The 23,781-nt window shown below is 37.6% G+C and overlaps 1 protein-coding gene across 1 annotated transcript in view; it reads right to left on the bottom strand.

Moving 5' to 3' along the window:
• Positions 1 to 271: 271 nt before the first annotated feature.
• The window catches only part of LOC126180299 (mucin-17), an 88,692-nt gene continuing 65,182 nt past the window's right edge, over positions 272 to 23,781 (bottom strand). Inside the window, exons 7-10 of the mRNA XM_049924686.1 lie at positions 19,003 to 21,954; positions 16,875 to 17,072; positions 7,512 to 13,161; positions 272 to 1,520 (exon numbers count right to left, since the gene is read on the bottom strand). Of these exons, the coding sequence (XP_049780643.1) occupies positions 1,421 to 1,520; positions 7,512 to 13,161; positions 16,875 to 17,072; positions 19,003 to 21,954 (8,900 nt within the window). The 3' untranslated portion in view covers positions 272 to 1,420. The remainder of the gene's footprint in view (positions 1,521 to 7,511; positions 13,162 to 16,874; positions 17,073 to 19,002; positions 21,955 to 23,781) is intronic.

The raw sequence follows: 23,781 nt of genomic DNA on the forward strand, positions 1-23,781 counted from the left end.
TGTGGCCTTGCAGACATTTGCTTCATGGATAACACTAATAAGATTCTGCTGTGAAAAGGCTGTGAAAGATGTTATGACATTAGGAGTATTTTGGAGCAGAAGAGGAATTTTGGACCAGGAGAGGAGTGAAAACTGCAGAACATTTACTGTGGAAATACGTACTTCATAATTAGACTTTTGTTCAACATACAAAAAAAAAAAAAAAAAAAAAAAATAATTAAATATAATAACTGGGATGCTTAAAGGAACCAAGCAAAGAAACAGCGAGAGGTACAAATCACAAAATTTTATTCATAAAAATGACTCAGAATCTCATTGTGCACATTTGTAACATGAAGAACATAAAAGTTTCAGTTCAATGAAGTAGAAAATTTTAGTTAAATTTTGTCATTGAGAATGTGGAGTGTTTTTAGAAAACACGTCCAAGGAAAGCTCACGTAATTACATTTTTATATATAATATATAAATACTAAAAATACTAACACTGTATCTATATGACCAATGACATAAATATACAGCTTTTTGTCCAGATGTTCAAGAGGCAGAAATTTAACAGTCATAGTTCAAGTAGTAAAAAATTTGAAGTAAAGGGCACATCACCTGCAAATTTCTACCAGTCAAACTACCTGGACATGTGTTCCAAAAGCTCACTTATTCAAGATAGAATAAACAAAAAGCGGGAAAAATGGAAGTGTCTGTTTGTTATACCTATGCTTACACTGAGATAAATAGTAAAAAAATATTTAAATAGTATAAATCATGGAGATTTTGTTAAATATCTTCAGAATAAGTGGCTATAATGAACACCAAATATTAAAAAACAGGAAGTGCCACGTCTCTGAATTTTCTCCTCCAACCCTTCAACTTGTGTATAAAGTTTTTCCTTGAATAATATACGGTTGGTACAATGTGTGTAGCAAAAGATTTTGTGTAAAGACTCAAAAAGACACAAAATATGTAGATGTAAAACGTTCATAAAAAGGAAGATCAGTCTACCTGTATCAGTGTGTGAGGACAATCTTTGCTTTGATTATCCTCAATAGCATATCACTCATAAAAAGAAAACATTTCATGAGTGTTACCAGTTTTTACACAGCAACAACTGTCTTAAATTTGCACTAAAAACTGTGCAACTCAGAAGACTGAGGGCTGCGTAGGGCAGAGGTAAAGAGGAAAGGCACAGTCTTCTCAGATCCTCTCCTAGCTTGTCCTACTAGTTTTGGCACCCAATTTAATCTCTTTTAAACAACAACATTCTTGAATTTTAAAACAATATATGCATGTGTTGCCACAAGATTCACTGTCCACAATAGTTTTCTTGTCACAACACAGTCAATGCACAAATATTAACTTTGCTTCCATTATCACCAAAGGAAGCCTCTTCAATTGAGCACATCTGTGAGAGTTTCTGTACTCTTCTTCACCTTCTTCTGGATGCTGCTGCCATGATCATTTTTCGTAACATTGGTTCTGGACTGCATTCCTTAGGGTCACACTTCATTTGGCCATCTCCACCACACCTATGGGGAAAAAAAACATAAATTTGTATAAATCTGATAGTCTATTGCAGAAACAAATTAGCTGAAATGAAATGAAATGATCATATGGCATTTATTGGCCAGGATATCCCCTTCGGGGTTCGGTCTGACCTCATTGTAGAGATTTTTTTCTGAAATGTTAAACAGACTTAATGGTGATATTAGCATACAACCACTGAAGTTGGCCAGTGGCTGTCCTGGCCTCGTCTCGTTGCAGACTGTTTAGCAAGCATGACCAATATTATTACGTGTAGAATATAACCAAGATAACTAGAGCAGTTGTTGAAACATTGTGTAAAATGTAGCCATGGCCAAAACACTGACCCAAAAAAGTGTCTGGTGTGACTATTATTGTCAGGTGTTCACTCACAGCTGAATAACTGGAAGAGTTACTTTGTCTATTTGTTACTTTTATTTTCATGGCCTGTTCTTTTAGTATCTTATTTTCTGTTCAGCCAAGGGTAACAAATAAAAATGATGGCCTAAAATAAAACAATGAAAAAGTTGTCTGCAACAGACCAAGGCTATAATTTTATGATTTTCACAGAATACAAAGAACACAAACTATGTTTTGTGAATATTCTCTTGCTGACTTCTTGTATTAAATTTGTACTGCTTTGTACAATTTCTTTTGCCTATAAAGTGTATGTATTTTCCAGTTTGAAATCAGATGACTGCCATTTTTTACATTTAGAAAAAAGTCAATGAAAACACTAAAATTAACAGAAAAGTTTATTTATTTTCCACCAATATTTCTCTCTCACTCATGTGTATTATTCTGTTTAGTCCCTACAACTCACTTTTTTGCTCTCTCTTAAGTGTTTGTTTTCTAACTGGTGATTTGCCTATTCTGTTCCCATGTTTTGCTTGAACTCTCATCTGCTGCATCACACTAGCTGTTTGAACCATATCATATGTTATTCTATGCTGTATCTCTTCTTAGTGAAAGGTATGAGTAAATTATCACAGTCTCTAATTAACATTTATATTTGTGTCTTTCATTTTTCTCTTTTTTATCTTTCTTAACCCTTTTGGTGTTGGTGTCCTCATATAAGGACATACTAAATAAATGCTTAGTATATTAAAATTCATTAAATTTTACCATTTATGATTGTTGTCCTCATATTGCCACAAGCAGAGAGTTTATCTGAGCACAGTGTCACCATCTCCTGTCAATCTATGTTATCACAAAATCAAACTGAATGTGTAGTCACATGGACACTTCCCAGTAATTTTTGTACCTCCCATCAGACAGTTAATATCTTCTGAGTTTAGCTAAAAAAAATTATTTGTGCACAGAAAGGTGCATTCTTGAAGGTGAAAACTAAAGGTGTCTTTCAGAACGAAAGGTAAGTGACATATTTATAACATTATACATGTCTCCAAATGAGGACATCATGATTGAAAGGCATAGCATAGAAATTTAGGACATTATTTTGCTGTCGTTTTAGTCAGCTTATGGTTTTTTCACAATGTCCCAAGTCCAATATAAACAAAGGCCACTTACAGAAGAAGAAGTCATAGAGCTCCTTAATTCATCTGAGATTGACAATCTGTCCAATGATCCTGGCATTAATTTTGAAAAAGAGGACCATGATGGAGGTAATGTTAGATGTTTTATATCATACGGTACTTTGTAAGCTGAGTAGCCTAGAAGCAAAGCCCGCTAACTTCATGATAAGTGACACTGAGATAATAATGAAACACTCATCCCATCCAAATGACAATGCATTAGCAGCAAGAATGTTATTGTTGCATACCATCTAGTAAAATCATCAGACGATCAATTCCAATTACAAAATGATCCAGAGAGAATTTCTGTATGGTGCAAAAAGTGGCAATTGGCACTAAACAAAGAAAAGTGTGAGGTCATCCACATGGGTACTAAAAGAAATCTGATATATTTTGGGTATACGATAAATCGCATAAATCTAAGGGCTGTCAGTTTGACTAAATACCTAAGAATTACAATTATGACCAACTTAAATTGGAAATACCACTTAGATAATATTGTGGGGAAGGTGAAACAAATAGTGCGCTTTGTTGGTCGAACACTTACAAGATGTACAAACTCACTAAAGAGACAGCCTACATTACACTTGTCCGTCCTCTGCTGGAATATTGCAGTGCAGTGTGGGTTCCTTAGCAGGTAGGATTGACAGAGGACATCGAAAAAGTGCAAAGAAGGGCAGTTCGTTTTGTGTTATTGTGCAATAGAGGTGAGAGGGTCACTGATGAGACATGCGAGTTGGGGTGGCAGTCACTGAAACAAAGGTGGTTTTCTTTGTGGCAAGATCTATTTATGAAATTTCAATCACCAACTTTCTCTTCCGAATGTGAAAGTATTTTGTTGACACCCACCTATGTAGGAAGAAATGATCATCATAATAAAATAAGACAAATCAGAGCTCAAATGGAAAGATTTAGGTGTTTCTTTTTCCCATGTGCCGTTTGAGAGTGGAATGGTAGAGAATTAGTTATGAAAATGTTTCAATGAACCCTCTGCTAGGCACTTAAGTGTGAATTGCACAGTAACCGTGTAGATGTAGATTTGTTACAACACAATCAACCTAAAGCTGAATAAGAATAGTATCCATTCTTATTGTAACAGACTGAAAGATAGCTTTGAATGTCCAGATTTGTAAGTCTGATGTCTATTCACATGCTTTGCATCCATACATGGCAGGGTGACAGCCATGCCTATTGGGCATTTAGCAGGCTTTGTACATGAAGACAACATGCAGTTAGCTTCTTTTGAAACTGAACATGAATTTTGACAGCCATGTTCAATGGTTTATAGCCAGTTTTGCAACCCAAAACATATTCCATCATGTAGGTGCTGAAAAAATGTACACGGTTGTGTGCTCACCTCAGAATTGATATAAAATGAATTTAACAGCTTTTTCATCTGGGCTACTCAGATGTACATTTTCTTTTTGTAATAGCATTTTTTATTATAGATTCTGGAGATCCCCTTATCATCGGAGCACAAAACAATGATGACAATGAACAAGACTATTCTGAAATAAATATTGCACCTGAAACTGATGTGATGGACGTTGTTGGTCTAGAGTGGCATCATAATTTTGGACAATTAATACCTGAAAAAGATATGCAATGGAGGAAAAGAGGACTCACTTAATATCTCTATTATCAAATGGTATAGATGTTACTCTGAGTCAGTGGATAACCTTGAGAGTGCCTACCAATTTTTTAAGAAAATGTTTCAATTGTGTTCTTTGTACAGAAATGTGTGGAATGCACAAATATTTATGCAGTTTACAGAAGTGTAGGTAATTTTGCTCCTAGAACAGAAAAATAAATACTTCCACTTATGGAAATCCACATTCTGATGGGAAATTTGAAATACCCCAGGATTGGATATTACTGGAGGCCACAGCTATACATTTCCCAAATAGCACACATTGTGTCAGTTAACTGTTTCCTAAAATTGAGATAGAACTTCCAGTTCGTTGACATAACAAGTGATCCTGATAAAAATTATTGATTTTGGAAAGTCAGAGCAATATACAATTCCATAAGAGAAAAGTTGCTGAGTTTACCAGTAGAAGAACATCTTAGTGTTGATGAGCAAATAGTGGCTTTCAAGGGATCATTGAATGTAAAACAATATGTTAAGGTCAAACTGAAACCACATGGAATAAAAACATTTGCACTCTATGGAACAAGGGGTCAAATGTTTGATTTTATAACAGATCAAGGCTCGACAACAAAACTTGATCCAGCAGTGTTAAACATTTTTGGTCTTGTTCCATCAGTAGTGGTGAAATTAACAGAAAGAGTCAATGAAACAAATGTGCTTCTCATTTTTGATAATTATTTCTCAAATTATAGTCATCTGCAGTATTTGAGAAATAAGAATATGTACGCAATGTGTACTTTGCCAAAATCACTTCAAGAACTTATGATTTTTGAGTGACAAAAACATAATGAAATGTGGAAGAGGCTCTGCTTAGGAACTGATAAGTGAAGGTGGTAAAGTTATAGTAACAAAATGGCGTAACAATAAGCCAGTGGTAATGGTGTCGAATTTTGTGGGAATTAGGAACAAAGACGTGTGTAAAAAATTAACCGGCCATAAGTTATTCAAGTTTACAACCAACATATGTGAGGGGTCAACAAGATGGATTTTCTGATCACATGGACTGAGTACAAGAAAAACACATCAGTATTAGGTGTTCCTAAAAATAAGACCCTTGATTTACTTCATTTCAGGACAAATATGGCAAAAGTACTGACAAAAATAGATACGCCAGCTGCTAGGAAAAGGAGGCGCCCACTAGTGAGAGTCCAATGCCATCTCCAAGTACTTCAAAATGAGCCAATGCGGAAGTTCATCCTGAAGCTCATGTTCATTTGAACAACGTAGGGCATCTTCCAGTGGTCAGTGACAAAAAAAATCATTTGGCAGGTGAAAGAAACAGGGTTGCAAAGGCAAAACCAAATTTTATTGTGTAAAATGTAACATTCACTTATTCTGGATGGAAAAAAACTTTGATTGTCATTCTTCACAAGTATAAAACCATAGTTTATGTATATACAATCGTTAAATATGCTTTGTGTAATTTATGTATTTTGGTGAAATAAAATCAAATAAAATACTTTGAGTTTGGACTTATACTGCACCCGCTTGAATACAATGTCCTCATTTCGGGGAAGGTTGTATACTCCCTTGGGGGCCACCTCGAAATATTTTATGCAACTGAAAAATCATAATTTAATTTGAAGAACTGGATAGCAAAGCCATGAATTTAAAAAATAAAAATAAAATAAAAATAAAAAATAAAAAATAAAAAAAATAATAATAAAAAAAAATGTGACCAAAAGGGTTAATAGAAATTTTTGCAGTCCTCTCAAAAGAAGAACTTAGGGGTTGAAAAAGCTGGTATATAATATGCCTACTGTAATAGGTAAACTTTGCATTCTCATGTGCATTTTTACTTTAATAAGTTACTCATAGGAGGGTGTCGATTTATAGATAACATTTAGTAATTTTAAAACTAAAAATTAGAGACCCAATTTTTCACATACATTTTCAATGGTGGAAATGTGTAGAAGTAAAATCTAGTCACTTCCATCTCAGTTGTGTATCACACTCTGTTAATATTTACATTTTTTGGTTGCTGGTACCTAACTTGAACAGCAGAGAATGGAGCAAAAGAAGAATAGAAAAAGCTGCTTATCAGGAGGAGCATGCACACACACTGGTGAAAGTTGACACAAACTTCTGCCCTTCTTGACCAAGGCTTTTTCTGAGTGAAGAAACCTCTGGTTTCAAAAACTACAATTTTTCTAACACTTGTTTATTTGTTTGTTTCTTATCTGAGGTTTTTTATTGTTCCCTGTTTCTTATCTGAGGTTTGTTATTGTTCCCTGATAATTTCATATTTATTTTTATTGGACTGCAAATCAATTCAGAAGTCATTGAGAGCAGAATTTGTGGTGCTGTGAAGCAGGCTGTCCAAATTACTTAGTTCAAACTGCACCTCCTTAGTTGTCACATTTTAATGTTAATGTAAATGACATCAGAACCTCTGAATGACTTCAGTTCCTCATAGTGTGCAAGATAACAATAGCAAATGCATTCCTAAAGGAAATAATTAAAACACTGCACATGATGGCCATTTTTAAGAAATCTACCTGTGACAGATTATGAATTGAATGTGTCATTATCACTCAAGTAGAGTCATGTTTAATCAATAGGCCACTATATAGTTTTCATTTGGTGCTAATGGTTTTTTGGTCCCTTTACTGCATAAAAAGAAGGAATCAAACACCTATAATCTGTTAGCTCTGTCAGGATATCAGATGTTAGAAATTGATTTGAATACAAACAACACTTATAGTGTAGTTAAAGAACAATGTTACAAAGACATATAATAAATCACAACAAATTATTCTCTATCCTTTTCCCCAAACACTTTAATAAATAATTTAAGTAGGTGGTCTCACCTGCACTCCAAACAGGGACCCGAGGCAGAGTGCACCACTTCTCCAACACGATATGCACTTCCCTGAACTTGACACCCAGTCCTGTGGGCTGCACCCTTGTAGTGGTGCGCTAGGAAATGTGGTGGCAAAGTGGTAGTAGTGGTGGTGGTAGTTGTTGATACATTCAGAACAGTTGCCATAGAGACAGGGCACTCATATCGTGGACAACAAAAGCCTTGGATTGGCTCTTCGTGACAACCTGGGATAGGAGGAGGGCAGCTCTGTTGAAGACATATGATATCACTTCGGAAGCAGAAACAGAAATCACAAGGGTCATCACGAGGTATTTGTTGAGCTGATACGTAGACCTTTCCCCCATAGCGACAGGTTCCTGGACCAAAGGCAGCTTGTTCTTCATCATCATAATCTGTATCACCTCCTGTTGGGTACTGTCCTTCTCCAAATGGAAACTGCTCATATTGATCTTCAGGGTGTTGACTTGGATGATGGTGTGATCCTGTAGTTAATGGTGGTCTAGTTGTGAAATGATGTGATGGTCGTTTCGTTGCTTCCGTTATGTGTTCGATTCCTTCACCAGTTGCCAAAGTATGATCTTCTGGGAAATGTTCGTAAGCTGGATGTGATGTTGAAGAATGAGCAGGCTTCTGATCTGGATGAAATGGTGAAGACGCATTAGTTTCTAGTTCATTTTCCTGTACAGCTGATGCTTGGCTAGTATCAGAATGATCCAAAGAAGTTAGTGCAGGCTGTGCTGTTGTGTGCAGTGGATGTTCAGAAGAGGCAGTAAGAATCTGATTTCCTTCTGTAACTTCCACAGGATGGACATTATTGGCTACTTGTTCCTCTTCCTCTTCATGGACAGGTGGCTTAACTGGAGCTGAAGTTGTATGTTCATGCTGAACCGTTGTTGCTTCTGTAACTGTACCTTGGGAAGACTGTTCAGAAATTTCTATATGATGATCTGCTGATTCTATAGGAGCCTGAGAAGGATGTATGATTGCCAGTGTTACAGTGCCACTTTCCTGCACACCACTAGATTGTGTGAAATCACTAGTTGTATCCTGCACACCATGATCCACATCTGGAGCACTGGAACTGCTTGATTGAGATTCCATGTCTTCCGGAATACTTGTTGATACAACAGTCTCAATTAAATGAGGTTCATCTGATGTCTCTGTACTTTCAGACACAGATTCTTGGTCAGCAGGTTTGCTGAAACTAATGGATGTGTCCTTGTCAGATGTAGCTAGCTGTTCTGAAATGATTTCTGTAGCAGTGGCCTCCTGGACATGACCCTCTGTGGGCCTAGCAGTCTGTTCCAATGATTCTACTGAAGAATGCTCTTCTTCCTTAGAGGGAGTAGGCTGCTGAACTGCTGAAGTGGCAGTTTCTACACTTGTTTCTGCCACAGAGGAACTATCACCTTCTGCCAGTACTGACTGTTCAGTGTTTGCTGCTTGCTGAATTTCAGGCTCGGAAGGAGATGCCGGCTCTTGTTCCACATCAGGTGCAGAGACTGGCTGATCAACGTTTACTGTGTGTGTCCCTGACTCAATAGGAGAAATCGTGTTTTGTGATCCTGTGTCTTCAATGACTGATGCTTCCTGTTCAGCAAGTGTACTTGCTTCCTGAATTCCAGTCTCAGATGACACAGAACTCTGTTGTATTTCTGGTCCTTCTAGTTCAGCAGGTTTCTCACTAGAGGTTTCTGGTATATGAGCTGTAGTGACCTGCTGGACTTCTGTTTCCTCTGGTGTTGAGGGGTGGAGTTCTCCTAATTCTTGTACTGTTGAAACAGTCTCTACAGGAGACTGTGATACAAGAGAAGTAGTAGTTTGCGTGTCTACATTTATTTCTCCTGCATCATCAACATTTGCTTCAGCAGCATGTGATACATGTTCTTCAGGGATGTTAGTTACTTGTATTTCATCAGCCGTACCTGCAACTGGTACTGTGGGTGTTTCAGATATTTCAGGTTGCTCAGGGCTTGCTGTACTTTGTTCATCCAATACATCTGTGACAATTGTTTCATGCCCAACTTGGCTTTCAGGGTGAGATATGTGAGTTGGTTCAATATCAGGTATAACAGAGGGGATGCTGTGTTCCTCATCTGAACTACTTACTGCATTTGCCACTTCCTCAATAGTAACAGGTTGTGAGGGAACATCAGTTTGTTTGTTTTCTGAATCAGTAGGTGAAATGGTCTGGACTTCCACAGCTTCTGTTACTTTTTCTATTCCCTCCTCACCTATCAAGAACTGCTCAGTTTCTGCGTCTACAGGTAAATTAGTTACTACATCTGACAGTCCTGAAATCTCAGTGACCTGCTGACCATCCAGTGACGGCTTTTGTGTGTTCTCAATGTGCACCATTTCATCCTGTGCAGTAAATCTAGTCTGTTGTTCTGCAGGTTCTGTGACAGGTGCACCCTCTTGAGGGACCACAGAGTGTTGAACATCATGATCTAGTGGTGCTACTGTCTGTTTGCTTGTTTCCTCTGTAAATCCAGGTGTCTTGTTGTCTTCACTAACCGTGACTACACTTGCAGAACTCTCTTTGTCCTCAAATACTGGTGAGGATGTCTGCAAAATCATTTCTTCTGTAGTTGGTGCATGCTGGTGTGGTATGGAAACATGTTGACTGTCTTCTCCTGGTGGGAGCAGAGTCTGCAGCTTATCTAGTTCCTCTTCTGCAGTAGATATGGGCTCTACAGAAACAACTGTTGTCTGTGTATCAGAAGCTAAAGATGTAGTAGTCTCATGCTCAAGAATGTCAGGATTTTTGTCAACTGTAACAGGCTGTAAGGGAGCAGGTGTGTGTTCTGAATGACTGTCAGCTGCAAATGTTGTTTGTTCATGTTGTTCGTCAACTACAGGCTCCTGAGAAATAATGTCATGCTGAGAACTGACATCCCCTGTTAATGAAGTCTGTTGTTCGGCATAATTTTCAGTAATGCTGTCAGGTGTCTTATCATCAGACACAGATTCTTGTTGGGATACTGCCTGTATTGGTTGCTGAGTAGTGACAGATTCCTTTTCTTCTTCTGATGCCAAACCTTCTTCTTGCCCTGTTTCTGCAGCTGAAACAGCTTCACTTCCAGGTAATGTAGATTCTTGTGAAACAGTGCTTGATGCTTCTTCCACTGTGATAGGAGACAATGTTTGAATTTCTGCTGTTTCCATGGCCCCTGATCCCTCATTAGACTCATGAGGATGTGAAGCAGCAACATGCTGAGCATCACTTTCTGTAGGGGACAATGGCTGTTGGTCATCAGGAATCCTGTCTGTAACCTCCTCCTGCATTACTGTATCAGGCTGCTGTGAAGCAGCTACGGGTGCAAGTGTCTGCTGTTCTGCTGTTTCTTCTGTGTCAGATGGCTGCTGTACAGGCTGCTGAGAAACCAATTCTTGTTGAGCAATATCATCATCCTCCTCCTGCATCACTGTATCAGGCTGCTGTGAAGCAGCTACGGGTGCAAGTGTCTGCTGTTCTGCTGTTTCTTCTGTGTCAGATGGCTGCTGTACAGGCTGCTGAGAAACCAATTCTTGTTGAGCAATATCATCAATTGGGGAAACTGTCTGCATTTCTTCAGGATGTTTTTCAGTCTGCTTTTCCTGTTCTGTGAAGAGAGATTCCTGTATAACAGTACTATCCTCTTTGTCACTGGTAGGTAGAGTCACAGACTGCTCATTAGATTCAGCTTCTCCTTCAAGTATGACAGGCTGCTGTGGTAAATGTTCAGTAACTACCTCCACAGATGGTGAGGATTGCTCATTTTTTTGAGTTGTTGGCAAATCACTATCAAATAGTTGGTTCTCTGTAACAGAAGACTGCTGAGAATCACTTTCTAGAAGAGAAGTGGTGTGCACATCACCAGATGTTCCTGTGAGAATTGTGTCTTGTTCAGGCAAATGTTGATGAACAGAGTCTGGCTTGCTGGTCTCAGGGTGAATGGATGATGCTTCTATTCCTCCTTGTTCTTCTCCAACAGGCTGCACTGGAGGTACATGCTCAGTAAATACAGGAGATTGCTGGGTTTCAGATTCACTCGGTACAGTTGTTTCTTCTTCAGACAGCAAAGATCCTTGTGACACGGTCTGTTGGTGTTCTTCCATGGTTTCAGGGTGAGAAGATGACTGTTGCTCTAAGTCAGCTGCTTCAGTAACTACAGGGTGAATAGGTTCTTCATGTCCAGATCCTTCCTCTGAGTCTACTTCTCCTGCCTGTTGAGGAAAAACTGTTTCCTCAAAGCCAGTTATTGCTGGAAAATCAGTCTGATGTTCTGCCTGTTGTTGGTGATCAGAAGGTTTCTCAGATGGTAAATGATGTATCACAGAAGTTGTACCTTGCTGTTCATCATCATTTGATGATGAAGCAGTCACTGTTTCTGTTTCATAACTTTCTGGACTACTGCTAGATACATCAGGTTTTTCAGTGTTAAGAAATTCTTCTGGTTTCATTTGTTCAGAAGATGCTGTTGTTGGGTCTTTTGACTGACTATCAGATTCAGGTGGTGCTACGGAAGGAACATCACTATGTATTATTGAAACAGTTTGCTGACTATCTGTTACTATTTCAACAGGTGGAAGTTCTGCATCAGGGATACTTTCAGAAGGAACTTGCCCACTGGTAACACCTTCTGCATCAGCTGCTTCCGTATGCGGGCTAGAAATAGATACCTGGTCAGTACTTGAAACAGAAGTTTGAGATGACTGATCTTCATGTGCACTTCCTTCGACAGAAGCTGTAACAGCTGCTGGTTGTGTGATATGGTCAGTTGAAATAGTGAAGTGTTCTACATGTTGTTCATCAATGACTGATGAGGAAAGACCTGGAGAACTGTCAGTGTGTTCAGTGACAGCTGCTATTGGTTGTTGTGATCCTTCAGCATCAGGAGCAGTTGATGAAGAACCTGGGGAAAGTATTGCATCACTGGATCCAGATGAATGTTCTACCACTACAGTTGTAGCTTCTTCAGCACTTGAAGTTGGAGTATATGTGTGGTCTTCTTTGGTTTCTGAAATTCCAACAGGAGAAATTGTTGGAACATAGCCATCTTCAGTGGATGCTTTTTCTGTTGTCACTTGTTGATCCGCATTTTGGCTTTCTGATGGGCTAACTGTATGCTCTAAAGTATCAGCTCCTTCCTGAATTACTGCCTCAGTAGCCTCTGGCTTCACCTCGCTGGGGGCCTGCTCCTCAACCAATCCACCTTCCACTGGTTGAACTGTTTGCTGTACTTCAGTGCTCTGTTGATCTTTCTCCTCTTGCTGCACTAAATGTTCATCAGCTGGTTTCTCAGAGCTGGGAACATGACTTGTCTGGGTTTCAGTAGGTTCGGGGGATGCTGGTATGTGTCCTTCCTGTGCAGAAGAAACAGTTTCTGGTTTTTCGGTGACAGTGGTGTCATGTACAGTGTCTCCTGTGTTCTCCTGTTCCTCCATTTCTGTACCATGGTAGACTGGATGTGCCTCAGTAACTACATTAGAGTCCTGATTAGTATCCAGTGAAGAACTACTATCTGTAATTTGTGGTTTTGTATCTTCTTGATGTTCTTCAGAAGGTGCAGCAGAAGTCTCACTACTGACCATTGGTCTTCCAGTTGCAGCCACCATGCTGTCTGCGACTAGTGTTACTTTATGCTCGACATCTGAAAATTTAGAATTTATTAAAGCATAAATTTTTAATTATACCGTCAGCATCATAGTTACTGAATATGGATTCTAGCAAATGTGCTATTGAAAATCAGTGAAATTGACAAATTTGTTAGAAGGTTATTTTGAGATAAAAAATGCTTTCAGCTATGCATTTTATTTTAAAATTGGTCACAGATGACTGTGAGCAAGGTTGATGTTGTTTGCTTTAATTTTACCTTGTGACCAGATATTGCCATTAAAGAAACAATACCACATAACTGACTTTTATGATTTTGTGGCTTTCGGTAAGCTGGCTTACTTGATTCGGAACATATGCTGGTACTTCAGGGCTCACAAATTTTTGAATTCATTACAATGAAAATGAAATTGAAAGAATGATAGTTGGTGCAATGGGTAGCAGCTATCAACGACTACAAAAAATAAATCTCCATTTTCGTACATTACTTTCAGGAGCTATAATTTCTTCTTTGGTGAAAAATTTTTATTATAAAATGGTGTCGATTTCCATCCATCTTTTTAAGCCATGACTCAAGAATTGCTTTACAACATGGAGAGATGTGCAACAAGCAATAACAATGTACTTTGGCTTCAAGCACTTTTACATTCATGAGGCAAATTGACAAAGAGTCAGGTATGGGGTATTGTTTTTTTTCAACAATATACAGAGTAACTTAGAGCAATTTTTTATTTATGATATGCATTTGTTCAATGCTGTAAACTATGTATTTTCAGTATATGTTCTTACCAACCTATTTATATTACATTAAAATACCAGGAACAGGAAATCAGCTTTTCATGCATTCATTTACACATCACATTTTATAGCTCCATCAGGAGGGAGAAATCTCTGCATTGTGGAGTTAGCAAGATATATTTCAATTGAGATTTACAATCAAATAATTAAAATCTGAGATGGAATAATATTTTAATTGAGGGTTACAGTTACAATGAACTGCTTCTGTGCACTACAGTAATTACTATCATTAATGATATATGAATTATATAATGTCTTCAAGACACTAGCAGTGCAAATTATGTAATGTTTTAGTCTTCAGCTGCTTTACTTCATACTTAGTAATGATGTGAAAATATTGATTATGGTGGACGACAGCAATTATTATGTACCAAGTGAATAGGGGCTTAGTTATAATAAATATTGTTTCATACATTTTAACTGGCATTTGCAAACCAAGAATCCAAATTTCTGATAAAACAATTCAATTTAGTTTTTAATGTCTGGAGATTCTGTGTCCTGTTTTGTACCTGCAGGCACCATAAAAAATACCTCTGGTATATAAAAGAACATTTCATAAGGAAACACATTTTATGACTTTTATTGTTTGCTATGAGTAAATGTTATAGGATGAACATGTAAGAATTACAATATTGTTGTAGAGGCATGTAAATACAGTATTCGTATTGATATTTTGTGTTATACATACTTGCACAAACAGTTATCTATAATATAGCAAGGAACAGAATTTTGAAAAAAAAATTAATTTTTTAAACTGCAGGTAAAGATAATATTTTCTAAGTGACAAACAAGTGGAAGAGTATCTTCCTTTTCATCAGCTCATCAGTGTATTGATTCCATTTTAATTTGTTGGCTATTTGAGCAACATGGAATTTTAAAAGTTAAGTGATAAACTATATCAACTCCTAGGACTATTAAATCATTGCTGTTGGTGTAGAAGAAACATAAATTAAAACTTCAGTACTCTGCCACTTACAAAGCCATTAGATATGGGACTCATGCTTGGATAGGACAAGAATGGGGAAAGAAATCAATTTTATTGTTTCTGAAGAACATTGTAATCAGTGACTTCATAGGGACAGGGAAACCAAATTACAACTCTGCTAAGCGATACTGAGTGTCATGTGCTTCTGACCAACTACCATGTTATCCTCAGCAGTGATGTCATTTGGACACAGCAAGGGGACAGCACATTTTGAACTACAGATGAAGGACAACAGGCAGATCCCATTTTTATAGCTTCCTGAAAAGTATTTGACATGGTGTCCCACTGCAGATTGTTAACAAAGGTATGAACACATGGAATAGGTTTCCAGAATACGTAAGTGGCTTGAAGACTTCTTAAATAATAGAAAGCACTACAATGACCTTGACGGCTAGTGTTCATAAGAGACAGGGGTATTGTCAGGAGTGCCCCAGGGAAGTGTGATAGGACCACTGTTATTTTCTACATACATAAATAATCTGGTGGATAGGGTGGGCAGTAGTCTCTGCTCCTTTGCTGAAGATGCTGTGCTGTGTGGTAAGGTGCTATTGTTGAGTGATTGTAGCAGGATACAAGATGACTTAGACAAAATTTCTAGTTGGTGTGACGAATGGCACCTTGATGTAAATGAAGAAAATCTAATAAATGCAGATAAGTAGGAAAACTAAACCTGTAGTGTCTGGATACAGTATTAGTAGTGTGCTGCCTGACACAGTCATGTCATTTAAATATCTGGTCATAATGTTGCAGTGTGATGTGAAATGGAACGAGCATTTACGGATTGTGGTGGGAAAGATGAATGATTGATTTCAGTTTATTGGGTGAATTTTGGGAAAGGGTGGGTCATCTGCAGAAGACCACATACATGACACTAGTGTGATCTGCTCTTGAGTACTGCTTCAGTGTTTAGGATCCGTGCCTTGTCATATTAAAGAAAGACATTGAAGCAATTCACAGGTGGCTGCAAGATTTGTTACTGATAGGTTTGAACAATGGAGAAGTATTATGGAGATGCTTTGAGGGATAATACTGAAAAAATTTAGAGAACCATCATTTGTGACTGATTGCAGAACAGTTATACTCCAGCCAACATACATTTTGTGTAATGATCACGAAGATGAGATATGAGAAATTAGGGTTCATATGGAGATGGAGGCATATAGACAGTTGTTTACCCTTCATGTTGTTTGTGACTGGAACAGGAGAGAAATGACTAGTAGTGGTACAGCATACTGACTGCCATGCACCAAATGGTGATCTGCGGAGCATGTATCTTGATTTAGATGCAAGTGCTCGTCTGGTCATTTTAAGCTTAAGGAAACACAAATCTCAATGCAAAATGGCAGTGCTAAAACCAAAAATCACAGCATAGAGCAGTACCTGTACAAACAAGAGTTCGAAGGTCCTTTCAAGACATTAACCTGTGCATTTCCTGTCCTAGGTCACAGCTTTCTACTCTGTGACTGGGGCTTACGAAAGAAGCAAACAAGCAAAGTGTTAGCTTGTTGTTTTTTAGTTACTTATTTATTCATTGACATAATATTCACAAAACACAGTTGTTGTGCAAGAAAGAGAGAAGTTATTTTTTTCAAATTCAATGAGAATCATAGTAAATCTTTGTTTTGTTATGTAATGTGCTTATTACAGTCTGTTGGTGGCCTGAATAAAGGTTGGGCAAAGAAAATGTATTACCAGTTTGTGGAAAGTTATTGTAGTTTAATCAAAATAATGAAAAAGTGACGTAACTGCTTACTGAACCAAAACCCTCTATTATTTCCCATTAACCCCAATGCTGCTGAAACCGATATTAGATTTACTGTACTTCAATATGTATGGAGTATGATTACTTTTCCCAGTGGCTTTACATTCACAATGAAGCCAAATACTAAGTCACTGTGGTGCCAAAGAAATCAATTTAGATATTTCAGTCTTCTTTGTATCTGTGTATAAAATATATGTGCACTTACCACAAGTATATGTTGGACAGCATGCATCATCACTGTGTCGAACTGGAGTACAGTTTTTGAGATGTGTTGGAGGTGGTGGGCAGTTCACACTGACACAGTGAACAATACTACTTATACAATGACAGCTGACGTGGCAGTGGCTTGGAGGTGGGATTTCTGAGTTATTGGCATATGTTTTACCATCAACCAGGCAATTACCTGTTAAAAAAATAAAAATATAAATTATAGAGCAAATTAAAATGACAAAATATTATTTCAATATTTAAAAGTAGCACATTACTAATTTTGTTAATGATATATCTGATTGTGACTTCATTTGTTTGATACTAAAATGTAGACTTTGTTTGATGAGAAATGAGTCATAATTCCTGCAATTTGGCTGTCTTATCATGGCTGGCTGTCATTGTTCACTCACTCACTGGTTTGATTACTTGTGAAGAAAGTATGGTATTAGTTATATTAATAATAATAGTGATAATAATAATAATAATAATAATAATAATAATAATAATAATAATAATGAGGAAGTCAAGGACATGTGGCATCAGGATAAAGTTGACATTATACCAATTATACTATGAACTACAGGAGTCATACCACACAATATCCACCAGTACATCAATGCAATACAGCTACATCCAAACTTATATATACAACTACAGAAATCCGTAATTATTGATACATGTTCAATCACCCGAAAGTTCCTAAATGCAATATAACATATACCGTACAGTTAAAAGGAAGTCACGCTTGATCAAGGTCCATTTTTGACCAAACATAACGTCTGAGAAAAGAAAGAATAATAATAATAACAATAATAATCTCACATCAAATGATTCAAATATTGCTTTTCATATCACAAGAGTTTGTAAGTACTGACTCAGCTGATGCTCAGAATTTAGGTTTTAAGTATGAAAATCACACATCAGAACTAATATTGGTATTTGTATGCAGCCAAACCTAATATCATGTTGATAGTGTCCCACGTATTCTTATACCCCAGTGGCACTAAAAAACTTATTCAAAGCAAACGAGTTCTGCATATTTTTACTGTAAACCTGAGTGATGATATAATGGTACATTCTTAGCCTTAATGTTTCTCATGTATACTGTTCTTAAGTAACATCCAGTCGATTACGGTGGATGACTATCGGGGGAGCTTGGTATCTGGTATGGATCTGCACTGTGGAAGTGCATGGCATGAAGCAGTCACTATACTTTCCCAATGATGAACACCTAACCAGTAGCTGCTCTTTACTTGATGAAAAGCAATATCATTTTTCATTGAGGTATTTTCTAGGAACAAACTCTGCCTCATATTTCAATATATAAGGTGTATCAAAAAGAATCATCCAATTTTGCACGTCTAAATTTTTGAAACTAATAAACATACACAATGAATTTTGTTCTTTGATGAATGGGAAACTCAAAAAAGTTTTTTCTTTCATACCTTTTCATAGGCATTCAATATGCCCCCCCTTGAGATGCATGGCATACGTCAATGTGGAATTCAAATTGTTCCCACACTGTGGCGAGCACGTCTTGATTTACAACTTCCACAGCTACTGTTATTCAAAGTCTCAGTTCACTCATTGTCTTTTGTAATGGAGGCACATAAACAGAGTATTTATAAACCCCCACAAGAATTAATCACATACAGTCAGGTCCAGTGACCTCGGAGACCAGTAATGTAAGGCTGAATCATGCGATCCAGTGCGTCTAATCCACCATTCAGTAATCCTTTGATTTAAAAATTCCCACACTTCCAGATGCCAGTGTGGTGGTGCCCCAAGAAAAACTCAAGATTTTGCTCTTTCCAATAGTATGTTGTACCCACACTTATCTCAAATAACATAATAATTATGATTTTTTAAAATCAGATGATTCTTTTTGATACACCCTGTATTTAAAATCAATTTTTAATGGCCCATGTGAATTACAATTTGAAGCTAGTTTCATAAGACTTTGATTCTGTGAGATCTTTGTGTGTAAGCACACTTTGCTACTGCACAGTGAAAACAGTGACCACATACTTTAACTACACTTCAGAATGAACATGTGTAAAAGAAAAAGTGATTCTTTTGTTATCTGCATTCAAGAATAAAATTAAAATGCAAATCAAACTTACCCTCTCCAGGAATCAGTGCATGTGGAGGTCCACTTGTGGGGATTCCTATTGGGCCTTGTATAGATGTAGCTGTTGACAGTTCCTGTACAAATCCACCCACTCCACTGGTTGTCAGTGGAAGTTCATTTGGTTGCTTCTCTGGGTCAGTTGACTCCTGAGTTTCATGGTACTGAGGAACATCATGTGCTGGGGTTACAGTTTCTTGAGTCACTGCGCTACCTTCTGCAGATGGCAGTCCTCCATCTTCAGCAGGTTTCTGTGGTTGTTGTTGCTCAGAAGCAGTGTCACTGATTCCAGATGCTGAGACTTCTGTGGTATATTGATTTCCATCTGCTTCAATTGGTTTCTGGGTTTGTTGCTGTGATAGCTCATGCTCAATGTCATCAAATTCTGGTGTAGATATTATAGAAATTCCACCTGTACTTAGCTCTACAATGCCAGTTTCAGTAGGCTCATGTATCACTTGTTGCTCCACAGGCTCTTGATGGAGGCTTTCAGACACAGAAGCTTGTTCAGTTGCTACTTCCTCCAGTGTTCCTGGTTTTTGATTGGCTTCAGAAAATGTTCCTGTTTCCTGAGCTGCATTAGTCTCCTGTGGAGTAGATTCAGTTTGATGTTCCTCTGATGGAATGGATCCACCCGTCACTACTTCTGCATCTTCCTCAGAAGCTGGCTTTTGGGAGCCTTCTTGTTCAAACAGTTCTCCTGATTCAGTGGATTGTTGCACTACTACTGGTTCATTTGGTGGCACAGGTTCAGTTGCACCTAAACCTTCTTGTTGAGATTCTTCTGACATTGCATTGGTCTCCTCATGAGATGACTGGCTGTTCAAAGCACTTTCTGATGGTGTTGTATGTATTTCAGTAGGTTTACCATTCATTTCACTTACTAAATGATGAACTGACTCCTCAGTTGAATCCCCAGATGATTCAAAAGATACTTCATTCGAAATGCTAGGTTCTGCTGTTTCAGGAGGATGTGTAATTAATAACTCTTCATCAATTTTTCCTGTACTAGCTGAGGGTTTTAGCTCAGTGGGTGCTGTCACAGGTTGCTCTTTGATATCCTCCCCTGTTGTTTCAAGCTTTGTTGTAACTGTGCCTATGATGTCTGTTACTTCAGCAGATGCTTCACTTCCATCTGCTGTCTCTCCAATTGCAGCCACACTTGCTTCAGTTGGCTTACCTGCTTCTTGACCTGGCTGTGAATCAATGCTGCTTTCTTGAGTAATACCAATGACATCTACTGCTGGTTGCATAGTGGTTAGTACTTCATTGAGACCAGTGCCTGTGTCACTTTCACTTGATGAAGATATGATATCATGCAACACTGTCACATGTTCTGTTTCATCTGCCTTAGTTGCTGAATCCAAATCATTATCAGTATCTTCATTGAGTACTGTTTCCGTTGCTTGGAAACTGCCCTCTTCTTGCTTGTTAGGACTGGTAGTTGTAACTAACTCAGAGACAAAATCTGCAGAATCAGATTTACTTGTTGTATGATGGATGGATTCTACTCCTGTTGACAGTTCTAATTCTTCAGAAACTGTAGCATGCTCTTCCATTGGCAGCTGAGGTGGTTTACCAGATGTCTGCTGTTCTACTTCATGTACTTCACTCAGTACATCATTTGGTGTATGGCCTGCTTCTTCAGCTACATTGGCCTCTGTCACAGACTGTTCATGAGATACTTCATCAATCTTGTCTGCTTCAGGTGAGATCTCTACTACTGGCCCATTTGTGACATTCTCTTGTGTGCTTTCAGTGACAGTTACTCTATCGCCTGACTCAAAATCAGTTGGCTCTTGACCTTCAGTTACAATTTCACCTTCGGCATCCTGTACTGGTAGTGTGATTCCACCTGTTTCAGGTACAATTGACGTTCTTACTGGAGTTGCAACAGTGTGTTCATCTTCGTGTAATTGTGTGTCTGTAACATATGATATTGCTTCCTGACCTTCTGATGGTTCAAGAGCATCAGGAATATTTTCAACAGAAGCAGATTCTTCAGTCTTATCCGTGGAGGATTGAATTTCAACTGCTGAAGTAATGAATTCATTTGCTGGAGAGGACTGCGGGGAAGGTGGTGTGATATCTTGTTGTTCCACTTTTTCTGTGGAATCACTTTCTGCTGCTATGATTTCATGTGTGACAGGTTCACTTTCCTCATATGTGTCACTCATTGTCTGAGTTGCAGAAGTGCTCTTGTGAGTGAAGCCTATTTCATCTTTCAGAGTAACAATATCAGGTACATTTTGTTCAGTAGTCACTTGAGCTTCTGGAAGTTCATCAATGCTGCTAGAACTCACAGATTCTCCTGATAATGTTGTTTGGGCAACTGATGGATGGTTGTCTGCATCAGCTGTTAAAGACTGTTCATCATGTACATCTTCATTGCCATTTTCTGTTGGAGAAGAAGTAAACTCTTGCTGTGATACCTGTTCAATAGTTTGAATGCCTTCAGAGATGCTTGCAACATTGAGTTCTGTTAGACTTTCAGTAGCAGTTTCTGCACCTTCCAGTGTTGTTCTTTGTTTCTCACTTGAGGCAATGACAGCTTCAGTCACAGAACTGTCACTCTCTAATGTAATATGCCCACTGCCCTCTGCTGGTAAGTGTTCTACAGCTTGTGTGAAATGCTCAACTGTGCCTTGTCCCTCATGTTCTGCAGGATTTGTGATGTGCTCTATTTCTGTTCCCTTTTCAATCTCTTCATCCTCATAGTGCGTATGTTGTTCTAAACCTTGCTCAACTTCATTCAGATGTTCCTGTGTCTCATCAAGACTTCCTTGCTGCTGGACATGTTCCTCTTTATCCACGGTAGAGTGCTGAACCAGAGTAGCTTCAGTTGACAATGAAACCTGTTCATCAGATTTTGTTGAATCAGTTGATTTTGATGGTTGAGCTGTTTCCATTCCTTGTGACAGAATGTCAAATGGAACTGTCACATTATCTGAAATAAATACGAAAATTCACATGAATGTACATATTTATGCTTATGCACAGTTATTTAATGCTTTGCCATGTGATTTTCAAAAATGCAACACAGAACTTGCTGCACAAAATGATCTTAACAACATGAATTGTGTAAATCAAACAGTGGAAACTCAGGTTGTATACAAACAATTTTAGGAAAGGGATAGATTGCTACTCACTTTAAAGGTGACACATGTTGCGGACATGAACAATGGAAAGACTGGTACAGATTTTGCTTGTGGCCATACACTCACACACACACACACACACACACACACACAAAGCAAGCATATCTCATGTGCAGCTCAATCTGAGCTGCCAGAGATGGGACTCAAGTGTGAGAGGTGTGCTTGCTTGTGTGAATGCATGTCTGTGTTTGCGTTTCTGAAGAAGGTTTTGGCTGAAAGCTAAATGTGTAACGGACTTTTCGTTCTGTCTGTCTGCAACACCATGTGTCATCTTTACAGTAACATTTTCTCAAGATTGTTGACATGGTAAATTTGTTTCTGAGAAGTGAATAATGACTATTACTGCATTTATCAAACAATGGAAAATGCAGGATGAAATGTAACAATATTAGAGAAGGCACTTCCCTTCTCTAATATTATTACTGCATTTAATTAGTGCAAACCACAGTACCACACAAATTTTGTATCTTATATGCATGGTAAATGTTGCATTTATTTATATTTCATATATCACTGCTAATATTTGTTTACAGTAAGAGGAATGAAAATATGATACATTTTATAGATGAGAAGGAAGAAACAATACTGAGAACTTGAGGAAAATCTGTTTTTTTTTTTTTTTTTTTTTTTTTTTTTTTTTTTTTTTTTTTTTTTTTTAAAAAGCTAAGATGTGGATTTGATGTATGTTTGTGGATCAACAGTAGATTCAAATGTGGCTTCCATAGACTTCTTTTTAGAGAAAATAAATTTATCTCAACCAACTGGAAATTGTGGAATTAACATTCTTGAGGCACAGTGTGACTGACCTATTAAATCCACAAAAATAACTATTTAAATTAAACTTTGTGAGTCAAAAATAACTCCCATATTTGGAGAAATGTAATCCATTTTGTGAAGAGCAATCTAAATAAAATGAAATTAAAAACACAAAACTACTTTATTTTTTTAAAAAAAGGGACACATTGATAGAATTAAATGGCTATTTTGATTTCACTTGGACAGAAATTTAGCATGATATGGTATTCTGATGACAGTAGTCACTAGTGATGGGAAAAACAGGAAGAAAACATGTAACTCAGTTGGTTTGTGGAAAAAAATTGAGTAATTTAGATGTATTTTTATGTGTCAGTTGAATTACTTGTTTGCTCTTTCAAGTGAAATCGGTCTGTAGGAGCAACTAAATGAATACAACTGATTCGGTTTTGTTGTTGTAGCTTTATGTATTGGTTGGACTACTTGTCCTTTTTTTCAACTGACACCATTCTGTGGGAGCAACCAAATGAAAACAGTTGACACAATCTGGAGCATTCAGTTTTCGGAGGAATCATTCATATTGCTGTTCCAATATTTGCTTTTTATTGAGCACCAATAAGCAGTTTTTAGTTTAGTTTTTCATCCATTTTTATTAATACTGTGTTTATGAAATAGTGAACTTGGTGTCTGAATCAGAAAGCCAAAGTGCTCATTGACAAGGGAATGGACGAAACATATGACTGGTTAAAAAGTGATCATCAAGATAAATTCAGTGGGATATACATTATCTGCAGGAGTGATCATATTATGAAACAATGTTAATTAAAGAAATTCAAAGAAAAGTAACGAATGATGACAAATAT

Source organism: Schistocerca cancellata, chromosome 1 (genome assembly GCF_023864275.1).
Source record: "Schistocerca cancellata isolate TAMUIC-IGC-003103 chromosome 1, iqSchCanc2.1, whole genome shotgun sequence".
NCBI classification, from domain to species: Eukaryota; Metazoa; Arthropoda; class Insecta; order Orthoptera; family Acrididae; genus Schistocerca; species Schistocerca cancellata.